General features: G+C 30.8%; 1 protein-coding gene across 1 annotated transcript in view; it reads right to left on the bottom strand.

Annotated features, from left to right (window-relative positions):
- Positions 1-8200: 8200 nt before the first annotated feature.
- LOC148280706 (uncharacterized) overlaps positions 8201-21974 on the bottom strand; it is a 38993-nt gene continuing 25219 nt past the window's right edge. The window contains exon 2 of the mRNA XM_088227960.1: positions 8201-10983. Coding sequence (XP_088084086.1) covers positions 10095-10805 — 711 coding nt within the window. The 5' untranslated portion in view covers positions 10806-10983 and the 3' untranslated portion in view covers positions 8201-10094. The remainder of the gene's footprint in view (positions 10984-21974) is intronic.

The raw sequence follows: 21974 nt of genomic DNA, 5'->3' as shown, positions 1-21974 counted from the left end.
ATTATTTCTCAGAATTGTTCCTTGCGGGTACATTTACAAAAGAAATGTCCCCTCACTTTTTGTCCGCACGATGATAATACCGACTTTTAACATGCGTATCTTCGAGTATATTGATTTTTTATTTTATTTTATAAATTTATTGCAAAAAATTAGCATACATACTTAATAACAGGGAATCTATATAAAACTAATAAATGTAAAATGAAAACGGAGTATTCTCTGTTTATGATAGTCTCCATCTAACATAGCTCAGCCTGTTACAAGATGGAAATTTTTCATCTTTAGAGGATGAGTAAGTTGAAAACATTCAACATAAATTTCTACGATACATAAACTACAAACTAAACATTCCAATTCAAAATGTGAATTATGACTATTTATTAACACTGCTTAACCTAACAACACTTTCTGAAAGAAGAACTATTAATGATCTCATTGTACTGTATAAAACTGTAAACTCTCTTTTTGACGCACCAAAAATACTTGAATTGATTAATTTTAGAGTACCTGCTGTCAACACTAGGAGTATTTTATTGTTTCATTGCTCCAGTACTTCTTCCAACCAACAAAACAATTCATTGATACCGAGACTGCATAGGTAAGGTAACAATTATGGAACGGCTGCAGACATTCTGTCCAATTCTTTACTTATAAGTCCACAATATCAAGTTTATTTGTAGATGCTCGTCAAACTATTATTGACAATTCAATTCCATAAATTAAAAAAATACTAACTTGTTTATTTTTATTACCATATACTTGTTTTTTTTTATTTTTAACCATTACATCAAATTGCATTGTAGTATTGGCAAATACGCATTTCATAGATGCATATTTTTATTTCTTATTTTTTCGTGATAATATATGCATGCTTGTTTATTAATTTAACTTAAAAATGTCATTCTTACTTACCGTAACACTGTATTTATTGTTTGCTTTACAGAATTTATTTCATAAGCTTATATCTTTGCATTTTTTGTTTATATGCTAACTGTTTTTTCTTGCATACCTTTGTTATTCTTGTTTTTTTTTTACTTTGTAAAACTTTTTATTATATCCTTTTTAGCTAATTTCACATATTTTTTCTGTATATTCTGTGTTTATTAATTAGTATGTTTTCATGTATTTCATTTTTTTTTTTAAATGCCTTTTGGGCGTTAATGAACAAAATAAATAAATAAGTAAACTACTGAACTGTAAACTAATTTTTATTATTTATTTTCAACATTAATTTGTTAATACTATTTTTTTATACGTGTATGTATATATTTTTTGTTTAAATCCTTTACAAGTTATTAACAATTTGCTTTTTAATTCAATCACTTTTCTGATATCCATTTTAATTTAATTTTACCATGTAAAGTTTCACTTTTTATTTTGCATAGCAGTATGCTTTTTATTGTTTCTACATGTATACAAAAAAGCGTTGTTTATTTTTTAAATTGTTACTTATTATGTATGTACTTACCTGTATATTTTTTGTATCTCCCCTTGGGCGTATTGTAAAATTAAATAAAATGAATAAGTCATCCTATACCAATAAAACAATTGCCTTAAAAAGAAAAACTAATACTTCTTAATTATAAATGCCTAGCTAATCAAATTTAAGAAGTTTAAAATGGTTATTATACAAAAATAAAGTATATATATGTGCTAAGAATACATATTACTTAAACATTAATAATCTAGTATTATATATAATAAAAAATAATATAAAGCAATGAAATACATAAAAATATAAATAATTTGTGTACCCATTATATAAAGTACTGCGTGTTTTGATTTAAATATATTTTTCAAAAAAATCTCTCGATACACTATTTATATGTGCAGTTATTTTTCTGTGAAAATTTGTTTTACATTTTGAGTCTTCTATATTTGGCAATAAATCATAAAATATTTTTGGAGCAATTACATTATATGTTTAATTTGTTCATGCCTTGTCTTTCTCGGTCTTGTTCGTATTCTGCATCTATCAACATTCATATCGTTTATTTTTTAGCCGTTCTTTCGCTGTCTATTTGCTCTACATGTCCAAATCTGGGTATCTGGGCCCCGATTACAATGGAAATTTAACAGAGTTATCTTCGACTGTCGATAAAGAAACATCGATATTTGTGTACGAAAATGAGTATATTTGCATGAACATTCAAAATATCTTCGTCGATAACCTATAATCGAACATGTTTAGAAGTAAAAATTGTAAGCATTTCTGCTTTTCATACAGAAAACTTAATTTTACTTTGTGGATAAAATTTAAGATAAATGTTAACTTTCCATTGTAGTTGAGGCTCTGAGCCCATATTGTAATGTGGCCTTTTGCTCCAGACGACACAAATTTGTCAGACGACACAAAAAAACGGGTGTAAACTAATGCATTTTGAATAACTACTCACTGGCAGTACATATTTGGACCATTTGGCCATTTCAAAGTATTTAACTCGATCAATTTTGGGTAGAGCTGCCACCCGTTTGGTTGTGTAAAATTATAGGGTGGGTGCTATAATAATTGGACATTCTAAATCTATTGGTGAAAAACATTTAAAATATAATAGGTCCATTTTAAGAAAAAAACGAACAAAAACGTTTCTATTTTATGATGGAGATAAATTCCTACGTTAACTTACATTTGAGTGTCCAAATAATATAACACCCACCCCACTTCTTTTTCACAATTGAACCTTTTAATAAAGAAAAGTACTTGCCATTTATAAAGTGGCCTGGAATCTGGTATTTGTTGATCGAGTTGAAATTTCTGGCGGTTGATTTTTGTAGTAGGTATGTATCTTTATATGAATAAATAAAATTTAAAAAAACAATAATTTGTGTATATTTATATTTTCCAAACTTTATGTATTACCTGTAACGAAAAACAAAAATACTGTTTAATTGTACTCTTTTCTTAACCTTTAATTGTTTACAATTAAATTTGAACTTTCCATACATTTTTTAAAAACTAATCAAATTTTTCAGGCTGTAAAATATTCCTAATTTTCATACAAATATGTAAATATTATTTGTGAAAATTCTATTTTACTTTATGGACTGTAAAGTAGAATAGATTCCTATGTAGATTTAAATTGGTCCATGAATGTGTGAGGATGTGTGTGTGAGGGTGCATATTTAAATGTTAGGGTGTGTATGCGAATCTACAAGTATTAATTTTTTGAATTTGTTTATGCTATGCTCTCATTTTTGATGATTTTTGCAGCCGTTCTTTCGCTGTCCGTTCGCTTAAAATGTCCAAAACAACGCAGCATACATTGTTTTAATTATGCTTATCTAAGCTTTTCATTCTGAATGAATCTCGAAACCCTCATCGAGATGAGATAAATGAAAATAAATAAAATCAGTTTTAGAAAAATATACATTTATTTCTGAATTGCCGACAGGGATTTCATAGATTTTTTTATTTACAGAATAACGATTTAATTTTGCACATTTTCTTGTACATGCATAAAAGCAATACTATTTTTACATATAGGGTGAAAGCTATCGAAACAAGGAGGGAGAAATTCTTTTAGCAAAAATGTGCGAGTCTAGGCATTAACTGATCTTATGACCGCTCAATGCAGAATTTCAAGCGTAATTAAAAACTAATTTTGCAATTATAATTTGAGTTTTTTAATGACCAACACGTTAAAATACAAATATGCACAGTCTTTTAAATCTTTAAAAGCCTTGTTTATGTGTGCGAAACAAAAAGTTTTTAAAGAAAATATGCAAATGTGCGTGGTAATAAAACTAAAATTATATGCTGTAACACATTAATATAGGCCATTTAACATTCGAATGGACTGTACATTTTTACATTACATGTACATTGTATGGCAATTTCACAACATGGTAAAAATCTACACGGCACGATAAATCAACATAGACTATTATAATTAGTTTTTTATTATTTTTATTTATTTCATAGCGGCCAAAAAAACGAATAATTATTTCACTAGGCCAACCAATGTACATTCGATTTCATTTTGCAAGATTTTTATCTGATATGGGACCTCGTTTTTTTTAATACAAAATAATATAGTTAAGGTCAATCCACCCTAATTGTAACGTACTATGTGGGTTTTGACGATGCGTGTGAAATGAAAAGGGTCAAAGCACCAGTAAATGACAACTCCCCAGTAAATGACCATTGGTTAATAAAACACAACATAATAAGAATTGCAACATGTGTCCAGTCAAAAAACTTTTAAAAGCAGTAGGCGGATACATCTTTTGGTAAGAAACAAATCTATCAATTTTGAACTGTGAGTTGTCAAAAGGTAATAGTGCGTCTTCCCGTTAATGTTCTGAGATTCATAGTGTTTTTTTAAGGAAAGGTGTGGTAAGTGTTTTATTTGATGCTATTTCTTATGTAATTCTTTAAATATATATGTATTTTAATGTGTTAGGATGTTTTATGATGTTATGATGTAACTAAATCTGAGTATTATTTTTACTGGGGTAGTAGTGGTCATTCACTGGTGATTCTGCTATTTTTTTCAAGTAATATTAATCATAATTGTAATACTCGTATTTTAATAAAAAAAGTAAAGGTGAATCATAAAACGCAAATATTTTTTTGATTTTTTAAAAAAAGGGCTTGTAAAAAATAATAGGCAGAATGGTCAAGTGACCATTTTGCTTATTATTTTTATTTTTATGGATTCAACTCCTCCATTCGTCGATTTGTGAAAAGGAAATGTGCCGAAACTTTTGAGTGAGATATTTTGATTCTAATCTTTCGAATTATTTTGCCTACCAGGAAACGTGTGGAAATATTTATTTTAAAAATTCATATCTTTGCACCGGTTAATTGGTTTAATAAGAAATATTTTCAGTACACAGAACTTTCAAAATATGTAGAGATTAAATTATACTAGAAGTTTAACTAATTTGTAATGGATTATTTTGACATATTACAACAGAGATGAAGAACATTTTAGAGAAGGTAATATAGAAGTCTGTTCACAATCAACAGATGAAATAATTGAATAAATATAAATGTTCGAATATGGGCAGAATGGTAAATTTTACACAGTGTATAAAGTTGCCACTAAAATCAGCCAATGACAGGTCATAAGCCCTGTAGATGCCTAGATTTCTATATTACCTTATCTTAAATGTTCTTCATCTCTATTGTAATATGTTAATGTTAACAGCTCCCCAGGGAGTTTAATCCGGTCCTTGCCTACAAAAAAAAATTTGGACAAACTCAAAATATTATGGATTATTTTGTGTACTATAATGTTTACTTTTTGCAGTTTGGAACATTTGATGAATTCATGCATATAATAACATACAAGGAATATTTAAAAATAAAAGATGGATTATGAATTATTTGTGGCTATATTCTATATATAAATGGCACTCTTTATAAAAATTCAACGGATGTAGCAACGCTTTATAAATATATTCATAAAAATACAAAATAAAAATAAATTATACAAGTTATATAAAACAATATTTACAGTAACTTATTGCACTTCTATTACATAGCAAGGCCAATTTTGTATAAAAATATTTATTTCTATAATATACAATAAACAAATGAAAGCATTTATATTTGTTTCAATAATTTTCTATAGGATTTCTCTTAAATACTAATGAAAGCTTCATTTCCAATTTTTTAAATGTACAAAAATAATCTAAGAATCAATTGAATGCCATAACACGTAAGTTTGTCCTCAACCGCTCTAAATACGGATCGGAAGCTAAAATGGAACCACTCTTAAGTTTTTAACCCAGGAGATACAGCTTTTTCCTACATTGCCTTTTCCATCAACTTTCCTTACTATATGATATAAATACTCTCCCTGTATAAGATGTCCAAAGTACTTTAACTTTATTTTCTTAACCCTTATCTTAGTAGAACCAAAAATTTTTTTTTGCCCATCTAATCGTTGAAAAGGTATCAGAATAAAAAAATATTTTTATTGATGTAATCATAGAATTAAGAATAGTCCAGAAACCGCATACGCACATCAAACAAAAGGCATCAAAACGTAAACCTACTCATAAATGAGTAGGTTTACGCTTTGACCCATTAGTTTCTTTGTAGACGTCGCTCAGTACGCAACTCCTGATTTGAATTCAACTATGCCGTGTTGTGTCCTTTTAAAGTGTAGAAATACTGCCAGGATCTTAAAGAAACAGGATGCAATCACATTCCATGTGTAATTAGCAAATGAATGTGTAAATAACAAACGTATTACTTAAAAATTGATTTATTTTTCCATCTGTCAGATTGTCAAAGAAACAAAATGAAAATTTAGTTAGTGTTGCCAGGGTAGTAAATTTTTTTACCCTACTTTACTCATCTAATTGGAAAATTATTGAAAATTGGATCTCGGATTAAACAGATCTGTTTTGGACATTTGACCGACATTATCTTCAAAACATCAAATATTATTTAACATGATATAAAAATATCCGTTTTATGTAAAATAAAACTCAATTACTCTTATTAAATTTAATGATCCTTTACTTATCTACTCTGTTGTGTCAATCAATATTTCCGCGTGCACAATAAAATTGTAGAGAAATTAACACATTGCTTTTTTTTACATTACATTTGTGTTATGATTTTTTTGTTCTCATCAAGCAATATTATACTACGACCTCACAAAGTAGGGCATAGTGGGGGAATTATTGGACACAGTCCGATGTACTCAAATGTGATTCTACGCTCCTTCTGGACTATTTTTAATTCTATGGTTATAATCAAAATTTATTATGAATTGTAATAATGCAATTAAGAATGAAAAAAATGGTAAAGCAGTTTTAACAGAATGTTGTTTAACTTTAAGTTCATGAGAAAAAAATAGATCATATGTATCCTATGGCTTGGGTGGTCAACTAGATCAGACCCGAGGTCTACTCTTTACTGTCTAGTGTTCGTGATATCAAGCAATCTTTGTTTCGCTAACCGCACCCAGTGGTACATAGGGCACCGCATTAAAACTTAAATTGCAGCGTATCTAGATCATTTTGTTACACAGACGATAAGTGCAAGTAATATCTGTACCTTAGTTGATAAAACATGGGTGTCCACTTTTTGCCGTTTTGAAGTTAAAAATACAGAAATTATCACAACAAACTATTGTATACGTGAATAAAACACCACCCACTTACGCCATAAAAATGCTTTTTAAGGTAAAATAAAAATTTGAAGTCCACTTTATGTTAATGCAAACATCAGTTATTTCAGACATATTATTTTATTATGCACTTTTGTTATCAAAATAATCATTATCTCACATTAAAAGTTTTTTATAGACTGAAATTATCTCATTTTGTTCAAAAGTTAACATGTTTTGGGTATCGCAAAATCTAGTTATCTGAACATTTCGTTCAATGTGTCCCTCACGGTTTATCATTTAAGGGAATGAAATGAGTCATATAAATTTGTTTGGGTGATACCGTGTGTGTTGGATTTGTTCCGACGTTTCGGCTACCATTGCAGGAGCCATCTTCAGGGTAAATAGAGTGTTTTTTAGAAGAAAAAAAAAATAATGTGTTTAATTACTAGTAATTTATACCGTGTCGCAGTCAGCAGTAGGCACATTTCTATTTATTTTTGTAGTATGTAGTGCCCAAGCACTGTGGAACCATGTTGAGTTTAATTTCAGCCCGTCGTCTTTATTTATGTTATTTGGGTCTCTGTGTATTTCAATGCCTACTGCCGACTGCGACACGGTACAAATTACTAGAACTTAAACATATACTTTTTTTTTCCTAAAAAACACTCAGTTTACCCTGAAGATGGCTCCTGCAACGGTAGCCGAAACGTCGGAACAAATCCAGTATCACCCAAAAAAGAAACAAATTGATAACAGTGACCGTGAAAATCTTCGTACCTATTTATGAGTTATATGCTTTACGATCCAGTCCAGAAACTATGACATATTGCAGTGTAAAATCAAAATAATTATATAGACTGTCAGGATTCAAACCTAAGATTCGAAAGGAGTCCGAGTCAAAAATACTCGTCAAAGATACTGGCTGTACTTTATTAAACCCCCAGAACTTAACGTATTTTTCAACATCAACATACGTTTAGTAAAAAAATCAATTTTGTTAAGCACACAAATAACGTTATTATTGTTCCTCTTCCCCATGAGAACACCAAATGCAGCTTATTTCGATCATCTGTTATACGAACTAGATAACTAAGAATCTTGTAAGTTGCTTTTAAACAATGCCATTATTTTTCTTTTCCATATTGCGATCGACCGTTCTAATGGCTGCGAATGCCATGAAAGGGTTAATTGTATTCCTTAATGTATTGATGTTTTGATGATAACGATAGGACTATATCTAACATAAGCTGTTCTTTCTTACATTACGTATGTATTTGTATGCACCCACATAAACATATTGTGAATGAATTCAAGATAAATATTTATGGAGCAATGAGGAACGTTTAATTGGTGATTTACATACACGAATTTACATATTATGATAAACCATGACGTTACAATGTAATGCTAATGATTGATACTAAAATACGTTGTCACAAATAACAATGTGGGCAATTTTGACATTATTCAACATATCTTAAACTTAAATAATAAATATTACGTCATTTGAAGGTTAGCCTAAGAACAGTAGTAGGCAGATACCAGTACATTAACGATTTGATAAACAACACACATTCGTAGAACATTCTTGATTTCATTCATAAAACAGGAAAACGAATGACTTCATGTTTCACCTACTATTGGTACAAGAACAGTTAAAGTTTCGTCAAATATATGCTTAAATTAAATTCTGAAACATAACTTTTTAAAGTGGTTTTACACTGCAATACTTCATCCTACCTTCCATTTAATTTTTATCCAAATGCGCTACAATTTAATTACCAGCACAGTGCCCTATGTACCACTGGGTGCAAATAGGGAATTGGCGATGATTAAAAAATAGTTTATTTTCATATTTCACATCAATAAATGTCTTTGTTAAAAAATGCAATAAAAGTATGGCGATTTTTTTCGCAAAATGTGCATGAAGTCACATAGGTAAGTTACAACAAAAATGCTTGTCATTTTTGACATGAAGGAATTCTTATGTTAAATTACGTTATTTTACAAAAAAAATCGTGACAGAAATTAGTAATCCTTCTCATGAACTTTTTTGACATTTCCAACTTCAAATATTAATCCCCAGATTTGTATGCCCGGTATTACATTTTCTTATTATGCTTGTTATTGACTTTTTGAAATAGGTTTTATGAGAATCGGGCTTTTATGTATTTCATTTTGTAAAATTTGGTAAAAAGTAACTAGTCATTTGGCTTTTCTAAATAAAATAAAAACAATGTGTCATTCCTAGGAATACAGAAATACTCATGCCATTCGATTTTAATCGATACAAAAATCAATTTGTAAAAAAATACACATTAATTCAAAATTAAAATAGAGTGAAAGTTTTATAAACTTATGTAAAATATCAATTCTGTTAACGTCAAAGCCTGGCCATTTTTTAAACTAGTTTAAAATAAAATTGATTAAGTTAAAAATCAATTATAACTGTTGACTTAGGGCCAGTAGTACCGTAAAAAGTTAACTTAATTCATGTTTGAAGTCAAATAAATGTTGCATTTTTGTCAAAATGGAAAATACATTTTGCGAGAAAACATGCGATTAAATAAACCATTTTGTCAATTTTAACAAAACTCCAAAAAATATTTAACAATAAACTATTTTAATTTTACGTTCTGCTTTTCTAAAGAAGAATAAAAAAATCAGTCATTTATTTTGCTCCGTTTAATTTAGGTATAAGTTTCCGAAATATTTATTTTCTTAAGAAACGAATATGTAAGCTTCGTGAAATCATTTGGATTTTTCCATTAAAAATGTATCTTACTATATTGTACTTTTTACGAGTATAACGTTGATCTAATATGATCCGTAAGCAAAACAAATAATACTTAAAATAATTCTTATTACTTAAACATGTACTATTTTTTTATATATTTCTATTAATAAATATTTCGATTAGTTTTTACAAATCAATTCTTAGTCAAATGTTTTAACACATGGCAACCATATTCATCTGGTAAAAATATACACTTAACGTCCACAAAATGTTATCTTGCGCCGTCATGTTAAAAAGTATTCGCTGAAGGTTTCTGCTGTGAGTGACGGATCTTGGAAGGCATCTTGGAGTAGAGACGGACTATCGAAGTCCAGGGGAGAAAGGCAGGATTCTGGAAGATCAGGAGAAGTCAGCATGGGACTGTACGACTCCGGTGATGATAGGAAAGGACTGTCGGGTAATCCCATATCAGGACTCAGGGAGGAATCTGAACTTAGCAATGTCTGAGGACTGCAAGTATTTCTGCTCTCGTCAGAATCTAAAAGGTTGTCGAACTCGTGGTGGAATAGTGGAGGATCTCTCAAAGCTGCTGTGAGTGATCCAATATACCTCATTGCTAATCTTAATGTAGTTATTTTTGTAAGTTTTTCTCCCTGCGGTGTCGTTGGTGCAGCTGCCCAGTGAGGAACACATCTTCTCAAAGCCTCGAACGCTTGGTTTATTTCTCTCATTCTACTTCTTTCTCTGGCGTTTGCTGTTTTTCTTCTATATTTACTGAGTGGAGCTGGCCGAGGTCTGGATTGCGTTTGCTTTTCCTCTTTAATCTGTCTTCCTCCGCTGGCCGTTCTGCATTCTCTCGCTCGACCTCGTGGTCTTAATTGGTATTTCTCTGAATTCTTCCCGTCACTATTTCGTCCACCTCTTTTTCCGTTGTTGTTAGCGTCCGGGAAAAGACGTTGTCCTTTGAAACTAAACTGCATCATCATGTGATCCATTTTGAACTTTTTTTGCTTGGAGGTTTAATCTTAAATTTAAAACTAATCCCGAGTAAACTATAACACTGGCAACTTAAACGAATCTTCCATTTTTTGTAACTGTTGTATTATTTAAGCACTTATTAATCCTTATTGTTGGTAGTCTGTTACTTCAAGTGTGGCTCAAATTTTGGTCAGCCTGAAACAAAAGAAAATAATATGTTAATTCACCGCTGTGAGCGTCACATCTTCAGAAATAAAATATGATTATAAAAGTCACACTTTATAGTGTGGGAAGTGGAAATTGGAGGAGTAAATATTAAAGTGTGTACATTTTATGGTACATCCTTATAAATCATTCAATAAGCTTGCAAAAATATAATCTCATTCATATTTACGTCCATTACGTAATATCTACGGAATAAACAGGAAAAATCGATTTTGTTTTTGACACTCTAATAATATCTTCTCAGTTAGGCAATATTGGCTATTGTGAAAGTCGATTTTCCTTTCAGCCATTTATCTAAATCGACCATCGAGTGATTACCATATATATATTTATTCAAATTTTACAATTGTATCTCATTTCAATAGCTTGAAATTAATGGCTTAGCGCCAATGGAATTGATCAATAAGAGTTACGGCGAGAGACTCAGATCGTATTAAATAGGCAAATGAATCATATATTGTAAAAAATATTACTATTTGATTTTATTCATATAAAGCAAACGCATCACGTTTCACACATTCACAATTCATACGCATTCAATCGATTCTAGATTCGATGATAAATAACACATACTAATATCGACCGTTTAATTTATTTTACATTTTACGTGCTTTCTACAAATTATTTGCATGGTAGCTAAGTATTCATTTGGTTTTAAGACATAAACTCAATAAACCTTCAAACATATTTTTAATATTTCGATACACAGGACCAACCCACCGATGGTTTTTTTTTTGCATCACAACAGGCCAGGAGGGCCAATTACAGTGGTGAATTACATCACAGAACACCCAGGCTTGAGGAAAATCACATTTTAATTTTTGTGTTTTCACCGGGAATCGAACCCGAAACCTTCCGTGTGTAAGTCAAGCGTCTTGACCACTACACTATGGAGGCCGCCAATTTATTTTAAATATTATTTTTTTACTGATAAGTAGGTACCTAGGTACTTGTTTTTGATTGAATTCCAAAACTAAAAATTGTTAATATTCAAATATTGAATTTGAGTAGGTACTTGTTTACGGCATATTAATTTCTATATACAGTCATTTTCGTATCATTTAGGATTGATTCAATGTTTAAGCATGTATTTTTTCTTCAAATTGTTATTTCTTTTAAAAACCCTTTTTAATTTTCAATTTGGATAAAAAGCAGCTACAATTATCATATATTAAATAAACAAAACAAATAACAAACAAGATAATTACAGGTTTTCATAAAAAAGAACCACAGTAAGGTTATAATAAAACTATTATAATAGATAATTTACCTCAAAGGCGCATTAAAAAGTTATTTTATAAATTCTAATTTTAATTTGCTGGAGACGGCTGCCGGACATTCACATACTATTAACACTACATACACATATGTTTATGAAATTTGTATTTAAGTTATGATTTTAATTTGAAGTATTCTTTAATAATATACATGCTTTCACTTTCAATTATATTGTATCTAAACTCAACAGAGGGGTTGCTTCATAGAGTTAGGGATACGTTTTTTTTGTAATACGTATCTTTCTATGAACGAATAAATAAATTTGACTCAAAATTTATAATTTAAGTTAAACAATTCATTTTAAAAGACAACCGTCAGTTAGTTTTATTGGAAATATTCTTAAACATAATAGTAATAAGCAGTTAACTAAATCCCAGATTGATTAAATAGTTAATTGGAGAATTTAAAAAAACCATACCTAAAATTGAAAGGTTTTCTCGTTAACTGCAAAAATAATTTAGTATTAAAAATTAATAAAGCATTTGGATTTGTTTTGAACACAACATAAAAAATCAAAGAAAACATATTTTACAATATTGTGTTCAAAATGATCCAAACGTTTTATTTATCTTTAATAAAGAATATTTTTTGTAGTTTATAAAAAAATACTCGAATTTCAATTATGCAGTTTTTGTAAAAAAAAACCCTCCAATTACTCGGAAAGCAAACGCCTGACGTGATAATGATTATTCTCAATATTTTTTTTTTTAAATGGACTCTTTATAAATTGTACCTAAACCCTAACCTCCCATCAATCAATTGTTTGTATATATATATTTTTTTAAACTTTTCTTTCCCGGTTCCTTTTCCTTCCTCTTTCAAACTCATTACCTGATCCAGCATTCCTGATCCTTTTAACCATCTTAAAAAAATATATTTTATTGAAGTTTTTTATTATGTTGATCGTTTTTATAAATATTTTGTATATCATTATTTTATTGTCTTCGTTTGTCTTTGCTACATAGTATTTTATTTTTTTTAGTTTCTTGTACCATATATTTCTTCATATAACTGTTATCATTAGATTCAGCCGTATACTAATATTAAACTAGTGGACCCGACTGACGTTGTCCTGCTCAAACCTTAGCTTGCCTGCTATTACCTTGGAAAAAGACTTTTTAATGATGAGTTGGTACTAGGTACTTGTTTGCGATCAAATTCCAAAACTAAAAATTGTTAATATTCAATTATTGAATTAAAGTAGGTACCTAAGTACTCGTTTACTGTCGAATTCTAAAACATAAAATAAATATTTTTTCAAATATGGCTTTTTTTTAACGTCAAACTCCGGTCTTCTCGCCAACAGAGGAGTGTGTTTATGTAAGAATACGATTTTTTTAAATGTATTGAATTAAATATTATTTACCAGAAATTCAGTAAAAATAAATAAATGGATAAAAATTATAAAGAATAGAAGGAAAAAATCTGATTGAGATCTCCAAAACCAAATGCTGTTTGTAAACATTCAAAAACAAACTTTTTTTATACAGAAAAAAACAACATCTTTCCATTTTTTTGTAAATGCGTTCTCCTCAAATGTAACCCTGGTAGATCTATGAACAAACCATTTGTGCTCCTTACATTTTTTTACATATGAGATTGAAAATTTTTATATCTACAAACACGCACAGCGCAAAAATATATATTTCTCTGAAAACCACACGTAAATCGGTTAAGCCGTTTATAAGGAGCTCGGTGACATCACACGTACAGAGGAATTATATATCCATGTTGTTCATTAAACCCTGTCGCATCCGAAACCACGATGATCAGTATGAGCAAGAAGACATATTAGCACATTAAAATATTTTTTGGAACAAATAAAATTAAAAAAAAATAAAATTTAAAAAAGCAAATGGTTGCTTACTTCTGCAAGGGAGAAACGAGGGGGGAGGGGGGAGTCTGATACACCGACAACCAAGCTCCCCTCACTTCTCCTCTGTAGAAGTAAGCGACCATTTGTTTTTTTAAATATTTTATTTTAAAAAATTTTCTTTGTTTTAAATATTTTTTTAAATATGCTAATATGTCTTCTTCATACTGATTATCGTGGTTTCGGATGTGACAGGGCTTAAAGAACGACCTGTATAAAGATAAATAAACATTTGAAAGCCTATCTTCCCATTAACAAACTGTTGTTTTTAAGAATCAGGTTTTTTCAGGTGATATATAATAAATAATATATTTTGTGTTTTAGTACAAGTTTTTGACTAACTTTTCTTTTGACCAGTCTAATTTTTGGTTTGCTGGAATACAAAATAAAGATCAAATAAAATTCTTATTCCTTATACTTAAAGATTAAAAAAAATTTACGTATTTTTAAAATTAATGAAAGTTCGCTATAAATATGAATTTTGCATATAATTAGATGAAACAGAAAAGTATATTGGAAGGGGTTATTTCTAAGAACTGTTGAAAGAACATTGATATAGGGCTTCTAACCAAATTAACGGTAGTCAATTTACTATAGCCTATCAACTTCTGAACGAGTTAATTTGTAATCCCAACATTTTGGAGCGCATAAAATAATATGTACCGAGCAAGTATTTGAGAGCCAGGCAACACAGACCTTATTTGTTCTTCCAAAATGCAGGACAAATTTACCGTTGATGATGCCTGTGGGGAGAACGATTGGTCTGTTGAACAGCCGAGAGAGGTGGATCTTTTCCATACTGGGATTACCAATTTTAGTCTCTTCCTCTCTAACCATGTTTTATAATGTGTATAAGTGACTTATTTTTTATTTTTTTGTACATAATGTTTTTGTGCATTGGCGGGCTTATTACCAAATGGCAATTTCTTCCAACCAACCAATAAAATAAAAGTTTTATTTTTATAATTCAAGTTACAGAACATATTCAATAGAAAAAAAATATTAATAACTAAATATATATAAAAATATAAATGAACGTATTGGTTTATAAATTACCTTAAATCAAAACTATTACTCAATGGAAAAAGGAAAAAAGAGGAAAGAGGAAAAAGGAAAGGAGGAGAGATTAAGGAAGATAAAGGAGATGTTTCTTCAGACGTGATTTAAACAGAAATAATGTAGTAACATCTTTGATGGTGGATGAGAGATGATTTTACAGTCGAGCCGCATGGACACTATATGAGTTAGAGAAAAAAGAGGAATTGTGGATGGGTATTAAAAGAGTGCCTTGAGAATTAGAACGAAGAGGTAAACCATGAACTGATAAGCGTTGAAATTTTTCACGCAGGTATATAAGAGCGTTAGGACTATGAAGTTCATTGAACAGAAGTGAGAGGGAGTGATAGTCTCTCCGCTGTCTAATTTTGAGCCATTTGAGTTGCCTACGATAATCAGAAATGTGGTCATATTTCCTAAGACCAAAAATGTACCTTACACATGTTTTCTGAAGTCGTTAAAGTTTATCGAGTTGCTCACAGCTTAAATCAGTCATGGAAACATCAGCGTAATCTAGAATGGGTAGTAGTAATGCTTGTACAAGGGTGCATTTAGTACTAATGCCCTTTTCGCCTTTGTTTACTATTGATTTTTTATGTTTTTGTAATTACCTAAATATATTTACATTGTAACTGGTAGTAGTGTTGTATTGCAAATTTAAATAAATAAATGAATAAAAATGAAACCAGAGGCTATTTTTAACAAAATATTATATCTATCAGTCATTCTCTTTATCAGTTTCTCTCGTTTTTTTTTCAGTTTTATTTATTACGTTTTCATATTTTGATATTAGTTTAAAGTATCCCAAGACTACTTCGATAATCGCGTGAGTGTATTTTGCCACCCACACCTTAAAGCTATCTCCTAAATGTATGATTGCTTTAAACTATTTTTAAGTATTGCCCACGTGCTAATGTCTACCTTCACATACGCCTACACACGGTGTGTTCATCTTCCGGTGAATGGCAAATATATTCACAACTATTTAGTAAAAACATTATGATAATAATTGGATCTACCTTGACCAAATAAAATCAACAAATATTTGTTCACTAGAATCAATGAGTCTGTGGCTGGGCACATGCAGAATACAGTTATGTGTGTGAACATCACCAGACCCCTCAGCATGTAATGCCTTCGTTTGATATTTTTTTCGTATTTAATGCATCTATATCATCGTCTTTCGTTTTATCCAAGAATAAGTTTTTTAAATATTTTTTTTGTACACAATGTCATCGAAAATATATTAAATACGTACGGTAGTATTTTTAATTGTATTTTCAATACTTTAATTAACTAATTGCTTAATGTAACACACATTTCTAAGAACAATTACCTATCGAAAAAATTTTAGTAGTTTTTTTAGTTAAATAATTAGTTTGATAGAAATTTTCAACTTGGATTGTAAAAAAATTTTAGCTTCATTAATTATTTTTACATAAAATTTTATCCGGTAAGATGGACGGTGAAGATAATTTATTTCAAAGCAACATCAATTTTACAAAGCATTTATTTGCTATGGGAGATAAAAATTAGTCGGCCTCGTGGTGTAATGGTCAGCGCATTTTGCCTACCACGCAAGAGGTCTCGGGTTCGATTCCCGACATGGTTGATATGAAATATTATTTAAAAAGGTGTTTTGACACTAGAATATTTCATAGTCCCTATACTGGTACCTGAAGTGTAAGATTGATCACCTTATATTCATGTTACAAAAATGACCAAGATACGCTGCGATTGGTTTACCAATGCAGTGCCCTATGCACCAATAGGTGCGGAAAGGGAATGATGATGATGATGATTACAAAACCAACACTGACTTCTTTCCAACAACTCCACAAGTACTTCGGCTTTATAATGAAGTGTCTAAAGACAGCTCAATTGATGTATTCCTACAGAAAATATAATTATTCAAAAGATAAATAATTAGCTTTCTTTTCGAAAGATGAATCTTACCGAACCTTACTTTTAAATCCGGTATAAAGTTAAACTTAAGAATAGTAATAGAATAATGATGGTATAGCAAAAAGTATTACTTCTAAACCTCGCATAGAGTTAAACTCGGTTTAAATCTGGGATAACGACCATAGAAACTTATACCTGCACATTATGTGGTATAACGCTGAAATAAGCACGTGATATGTCAAAAATAATATTTTTCGGTAATCAAAATGGATAGTTTATCAGTTTTTTTTTTCAATTTTAAACAATTTCAAAGTCCTGCAACCTTCTCAATGCGTTTCAAGTGATTTTTAATTATTTGTTCAAATAATATCTAAAATGTTACATATTTGTATGTGTTTAAATTAATTGTGATAAAAAAGAAATACGAATACACTTTAGAATTCGTTTTTAACTTCTCCTCTTCTTCCTTACAAAATAAATCTTAAAATAGTGAATAATAAAGTATGTCAGTGGGCATTTCATCAAAGAGTTAATTTAATATGCAAAACGGATCATACAACATCGCCATTATGGTGTTAATGATCACAGACAAAAATGTAATGGCATAACCTATTAATTAAATATCTAAGTTACCGATATTTTAATGTCGAATCGAATACAAGATGCAAAAGAGAAATTGTTATCAAATACAAATTACATCTAGCGCTGTGTAATCTAGATTAGCCAATCAACATGCAGCCATATAAACCCGCTTTTATGGATAGTCTGACGATCAGATAATAGATAAATCCACTTAGATAAAATGTTACCTACTGTTTACTAAAGAAATAAAATCAACAACTATTCAGAATCACAAAATCCAAGTAGGAAAAACAATTAGGCGAAATAAAACAGTTATTGGCAGCTTAAGACTTTTGCTTTCAGTTTTCAATTACAGTGCTGCAGAACGGGGTTTATTTAGTACTTTTAAAAACATACACTAAGTCTAAATACTTTTCGCTGGGACATAATTTCGAACGACCGGTCAATACACATATATATATAAAATGTACACTTTAAAATAAAAATCAATATGGGTGAAACTTTTTTATCATTGTTTGTTTTTTTCGTTTCTATATATTTTATTTACCATCCTGTAAGAATTTCAAATGCATGGCATGCATCAATCTCTCTGACTCCCTGCCACCAATGTCATGAAAGAGCAAGATCAACACTTTTTCCAACCTGACAACTGTGTGAACTCACACAGTTTACCCTGGAGATGGCTCCGGCGATGGTAGCCGAAACGTTGGAACAAATCTAACACACACGGTATCACCCAAAAAATAAACATATTGAATTATGGATTAATAATCTAATATCTGAATTCCAGCAGGCTTACGCTTTCGGTACCAGACAGGAACAATGAAATATTACAGATTAAGCAAACTTAAAAATAATTGTTTCGCCTCCACCTTGCTGAGAATCGAACGCAGAACAAAGACTTAAGAATGGCAGACGAATGCGCTAACCACTTCAAAATTACCTCCACTTGATTTTTACCTGAAAGCAGCTATTGTGTCAAAAGCTCTCATCCATGTTCTGGTTTTATTTCACACACGGAACAATATTATTCATCTGCGTAGACACAAAAAAATAATTTCATAAAAACGCCACTTAAAAAAAGTTACTTCTGCTTTCCTTCTTTGTCTTCTTGTAGCGCTGTTTACTTAGACTACTCAGTCTCCCGTGGTAAGACCAAACAATCCCTCCATCGCTTAGGATGGCATCCAGGTGGGTGCCGTCCGAAAGGCAATTCTTCGGATGCTATGGACACCCGTCTATCGCTGCTCATACTGTATATGTGATCTCTCCAGAATCTCCCTCGGGATCTGCTCCAGCGCACTATATCTGCAATTCCGCACGTTTCCCACATAAAGTCATTTCTGACCCAGTTGCTCAGAGTTTCCGATAGTCGATCTGAGAACCCTCATCTCTGATTTTCTTAGCAGGTTTTTTGTTCTCGTGATATCCGCTCGTTTTTATACGGAATATACCAAGATGGTTCTCTCACAGGAAGGTTTTAGAAGCAAACCTATAAATCTCCACCAAAAACGGAAAATTAGTTATTGATGCCAAAATAAACTATTGGTACATAAAAACTTACTGACCTAAATAATAGCGTAATTCAAAACCGTCTCTAAATCTTGCAAAAACTGATTTTAATTATACTACTTGACACCGCAAACTTAGCATTCTCCATTGAGTTGGTGAAGCATAATTGCAAATCTCACATTTCTGTTTTCAAAGTTTTTCGCAAATATCTCGGTAACTCCTACAATACAGATTTTTAAGTTTGCTTTTAATATTTTATTTTATTTTATTTATTGGGGATATCAACAGTAATACATGTAATAAAAATATAACATATACAGAGAATAAAACCAATAACAGATATCCACAGAAATACATTAAATACACGTACAATGCATACTAGTGTGTTTGTGTGAGTGTAAGTGAGTGAGAGGGTGGGTGTGTGGGTGTTATATTGGAAAGAGGGTGTCAGGTATCGAAAAAATAAATATATATAAAATAATAAGAATTAGAGATAAAATTTAATAAAATAAAATAAAACTTTATTATTGAAACTAAGTATAAGACAAAAAAGTATGTTTTAAGACGCGCATTTTAAATGTTATTTTTTTACAATCAAATGGATCAATAAGGGGAAAGTTCAAATTATATTCACTAGCAAAACGTATAAGTGGAGAGTTCTGGGCATAGTTCGTACGAACTGCTGGCACATGAAATAGAGAGCTCGACGTGTGACGGGTGCGGTAGCTGGGGACATTTAATGATAACTCCGACAATATCCTCACATGTCATATATTTTAATTTTGCTCTCAATAAAAAAAATATTGCTCCGACAAAACTCCACAATTATTTAATAGTGTCGTGCTTATGCAATTACGTAAAAAAAAATATCCATAGTTTTCTTTTACCGCTTAACTCTTTATCGCACGTCTCGCGTCATCTCCTGACACTTACAGTCGATAATTTTATCGTCGTACATTAAAAATTGCAGTGGCGATATAATCTCCATATAAACTGATCGTAAATAGTGGTCATAACACTCAGTACCATTGATACATTTATCATGAAACCTGTCACAAATCACTTGGCCTTGATGATGTCTAAAAAGGAGAGATTTTTTCCGACACAAGTTTTTTTTATCTCTCAAGAGATACTTAAGCTTGCATGGCATGAATCAGAAAATGGTACAACATATTACGCAATTTTTTATGCAGTTTCTTGTATAAAAATTATTGTGCCAAATATTGTTAGATTTTATTTTCCATTTTACACGGAGCAGTTTTTGGTACATAAACGTGTTTGGCAGCATGACAGATAACGGACAGTTTTGGTTTATTAAAAATCAGTATTTTCGGAAACGGAAGGCAAACTAGAAGTGCAAAAGTACTAGGCAACAAATCAGACCGAAGTATTTATTATATAGTAATAAATCCACTTACCTTCTTCAAATTGCTTGGATTTAATAATAAAAAATATATATTTTATTCATTTAAAACTTTAAGTACACATAATGAGTTCTTTGGCGGACTTATAGCCAAAAACCAATATCTTCCAGCTGATGCTTACTCGCAACTTGCTTGGCATGTGTTAATAAGAGTTTTCAGAATCAGAGTTTCAGTATTGGCTCATGAAAAAGGGTTGTAAATTTAACACCAAGGCATTGTAAAAGTGTTTATGTAGTTGTGACAGGTACATTTGACTTCAAAAAATATTAAAGTTACGAGTGTCAACTACATACAACATTGTAACTATACCCACATTTACCGTACACGACACAATATTCATTGGGCCGAATCTTGTACTATTCTCTGGCTCAAGTAAAACGAGCTTTAGGCTACTCTGGACACATCACTCTCGACTTACACCGAACTCACTGTTAATGTGACATATGATATATTTTTTGCGGTTTGATCTAAATACGAAATAAAACGTATGGCAAAAAGCGAATAATTCTAAAGCGAGGATAACAGTGTTAGACACAACGAGATGTATTTTTTTTTTCTTTAACTAAATTTATTAAATGAACCATCGTAGTTATTTTCCTATCAGCACCTTCTAATGTGACTACACTAACCCCTAACAAGACGCATCTTTCAATGCAGTGACGAACTGAAGAAAATCGTCTGTACAACGTGTTTGACGTACGTGTATGCAGCGAAACTATAAAAAAATTATAATCAATCAGCGAGGAATAAATTAAAGGTCACTTATAACAATGCATATAGGCAATTATTTGAAATTCTTAGATACTGCAGTGCCTCCGAAATGTTTACAGCTGGACGGGTAAACACCTTCACTGCCCTACTTCGCTAAAGAGCTTGGAGTCTATGGGAACGCTTGAAAAGCTCCAGCAACACCCTTTTCTACTGTACTGGAGTCTGAAGGGTGGATCAATTGAACGTAGTTATGTCGAAAGCAGCCACCCATAGAAAAGTAAAACTGAGATAAAAGCAACATTGTAAAAAGAGTGAATAATCAAATCTACACAACAGTTGGAAGGTTTTCAAGGGAATCATATTACGTGTTTGACCAGATTTAGGGATTTCAGAAGTATCGTTAGATTTTTCTAGTGCTGTGGATGTTTTCTGCAAATTAAGAAATCCCATTTTTGTGATGGACACTATTTTTTTGAAGGTGAATATTTTGTATGGAAGCGGTCTGGCTGTTTTTACCAGAACATAGAATTGAGCTAAGTGCACCCGATAACACCAATATCTTTTTTTTTTAAATTGTGGACTGGCTGCTTTCTGCATAACTACATTTAATTCACCCCTGT

The sequence above is a fragment of the Micrasema longulum genome, unplaced genomic scaffold (genome assembly GCF_059751315.1).
Source record: "Micrasema longulum isolate JH-2025_06_02 unplaced genomic scaffold, ASM5975131v1 h1tg000548l, whole genome shotgun sequence".
Classification (NCBI taxonomy): Eukaryota; Metazoa; Arthropoda; class Insecta; order Trichoptera; family Brachycentridae; genus Micrasema; species Micrasema longulum.
The sequence above is the reverse complement of the archived record's forward strand: the minus strand, read 5'-3'. Positions and strand labels throughout refer to the sequence as shown.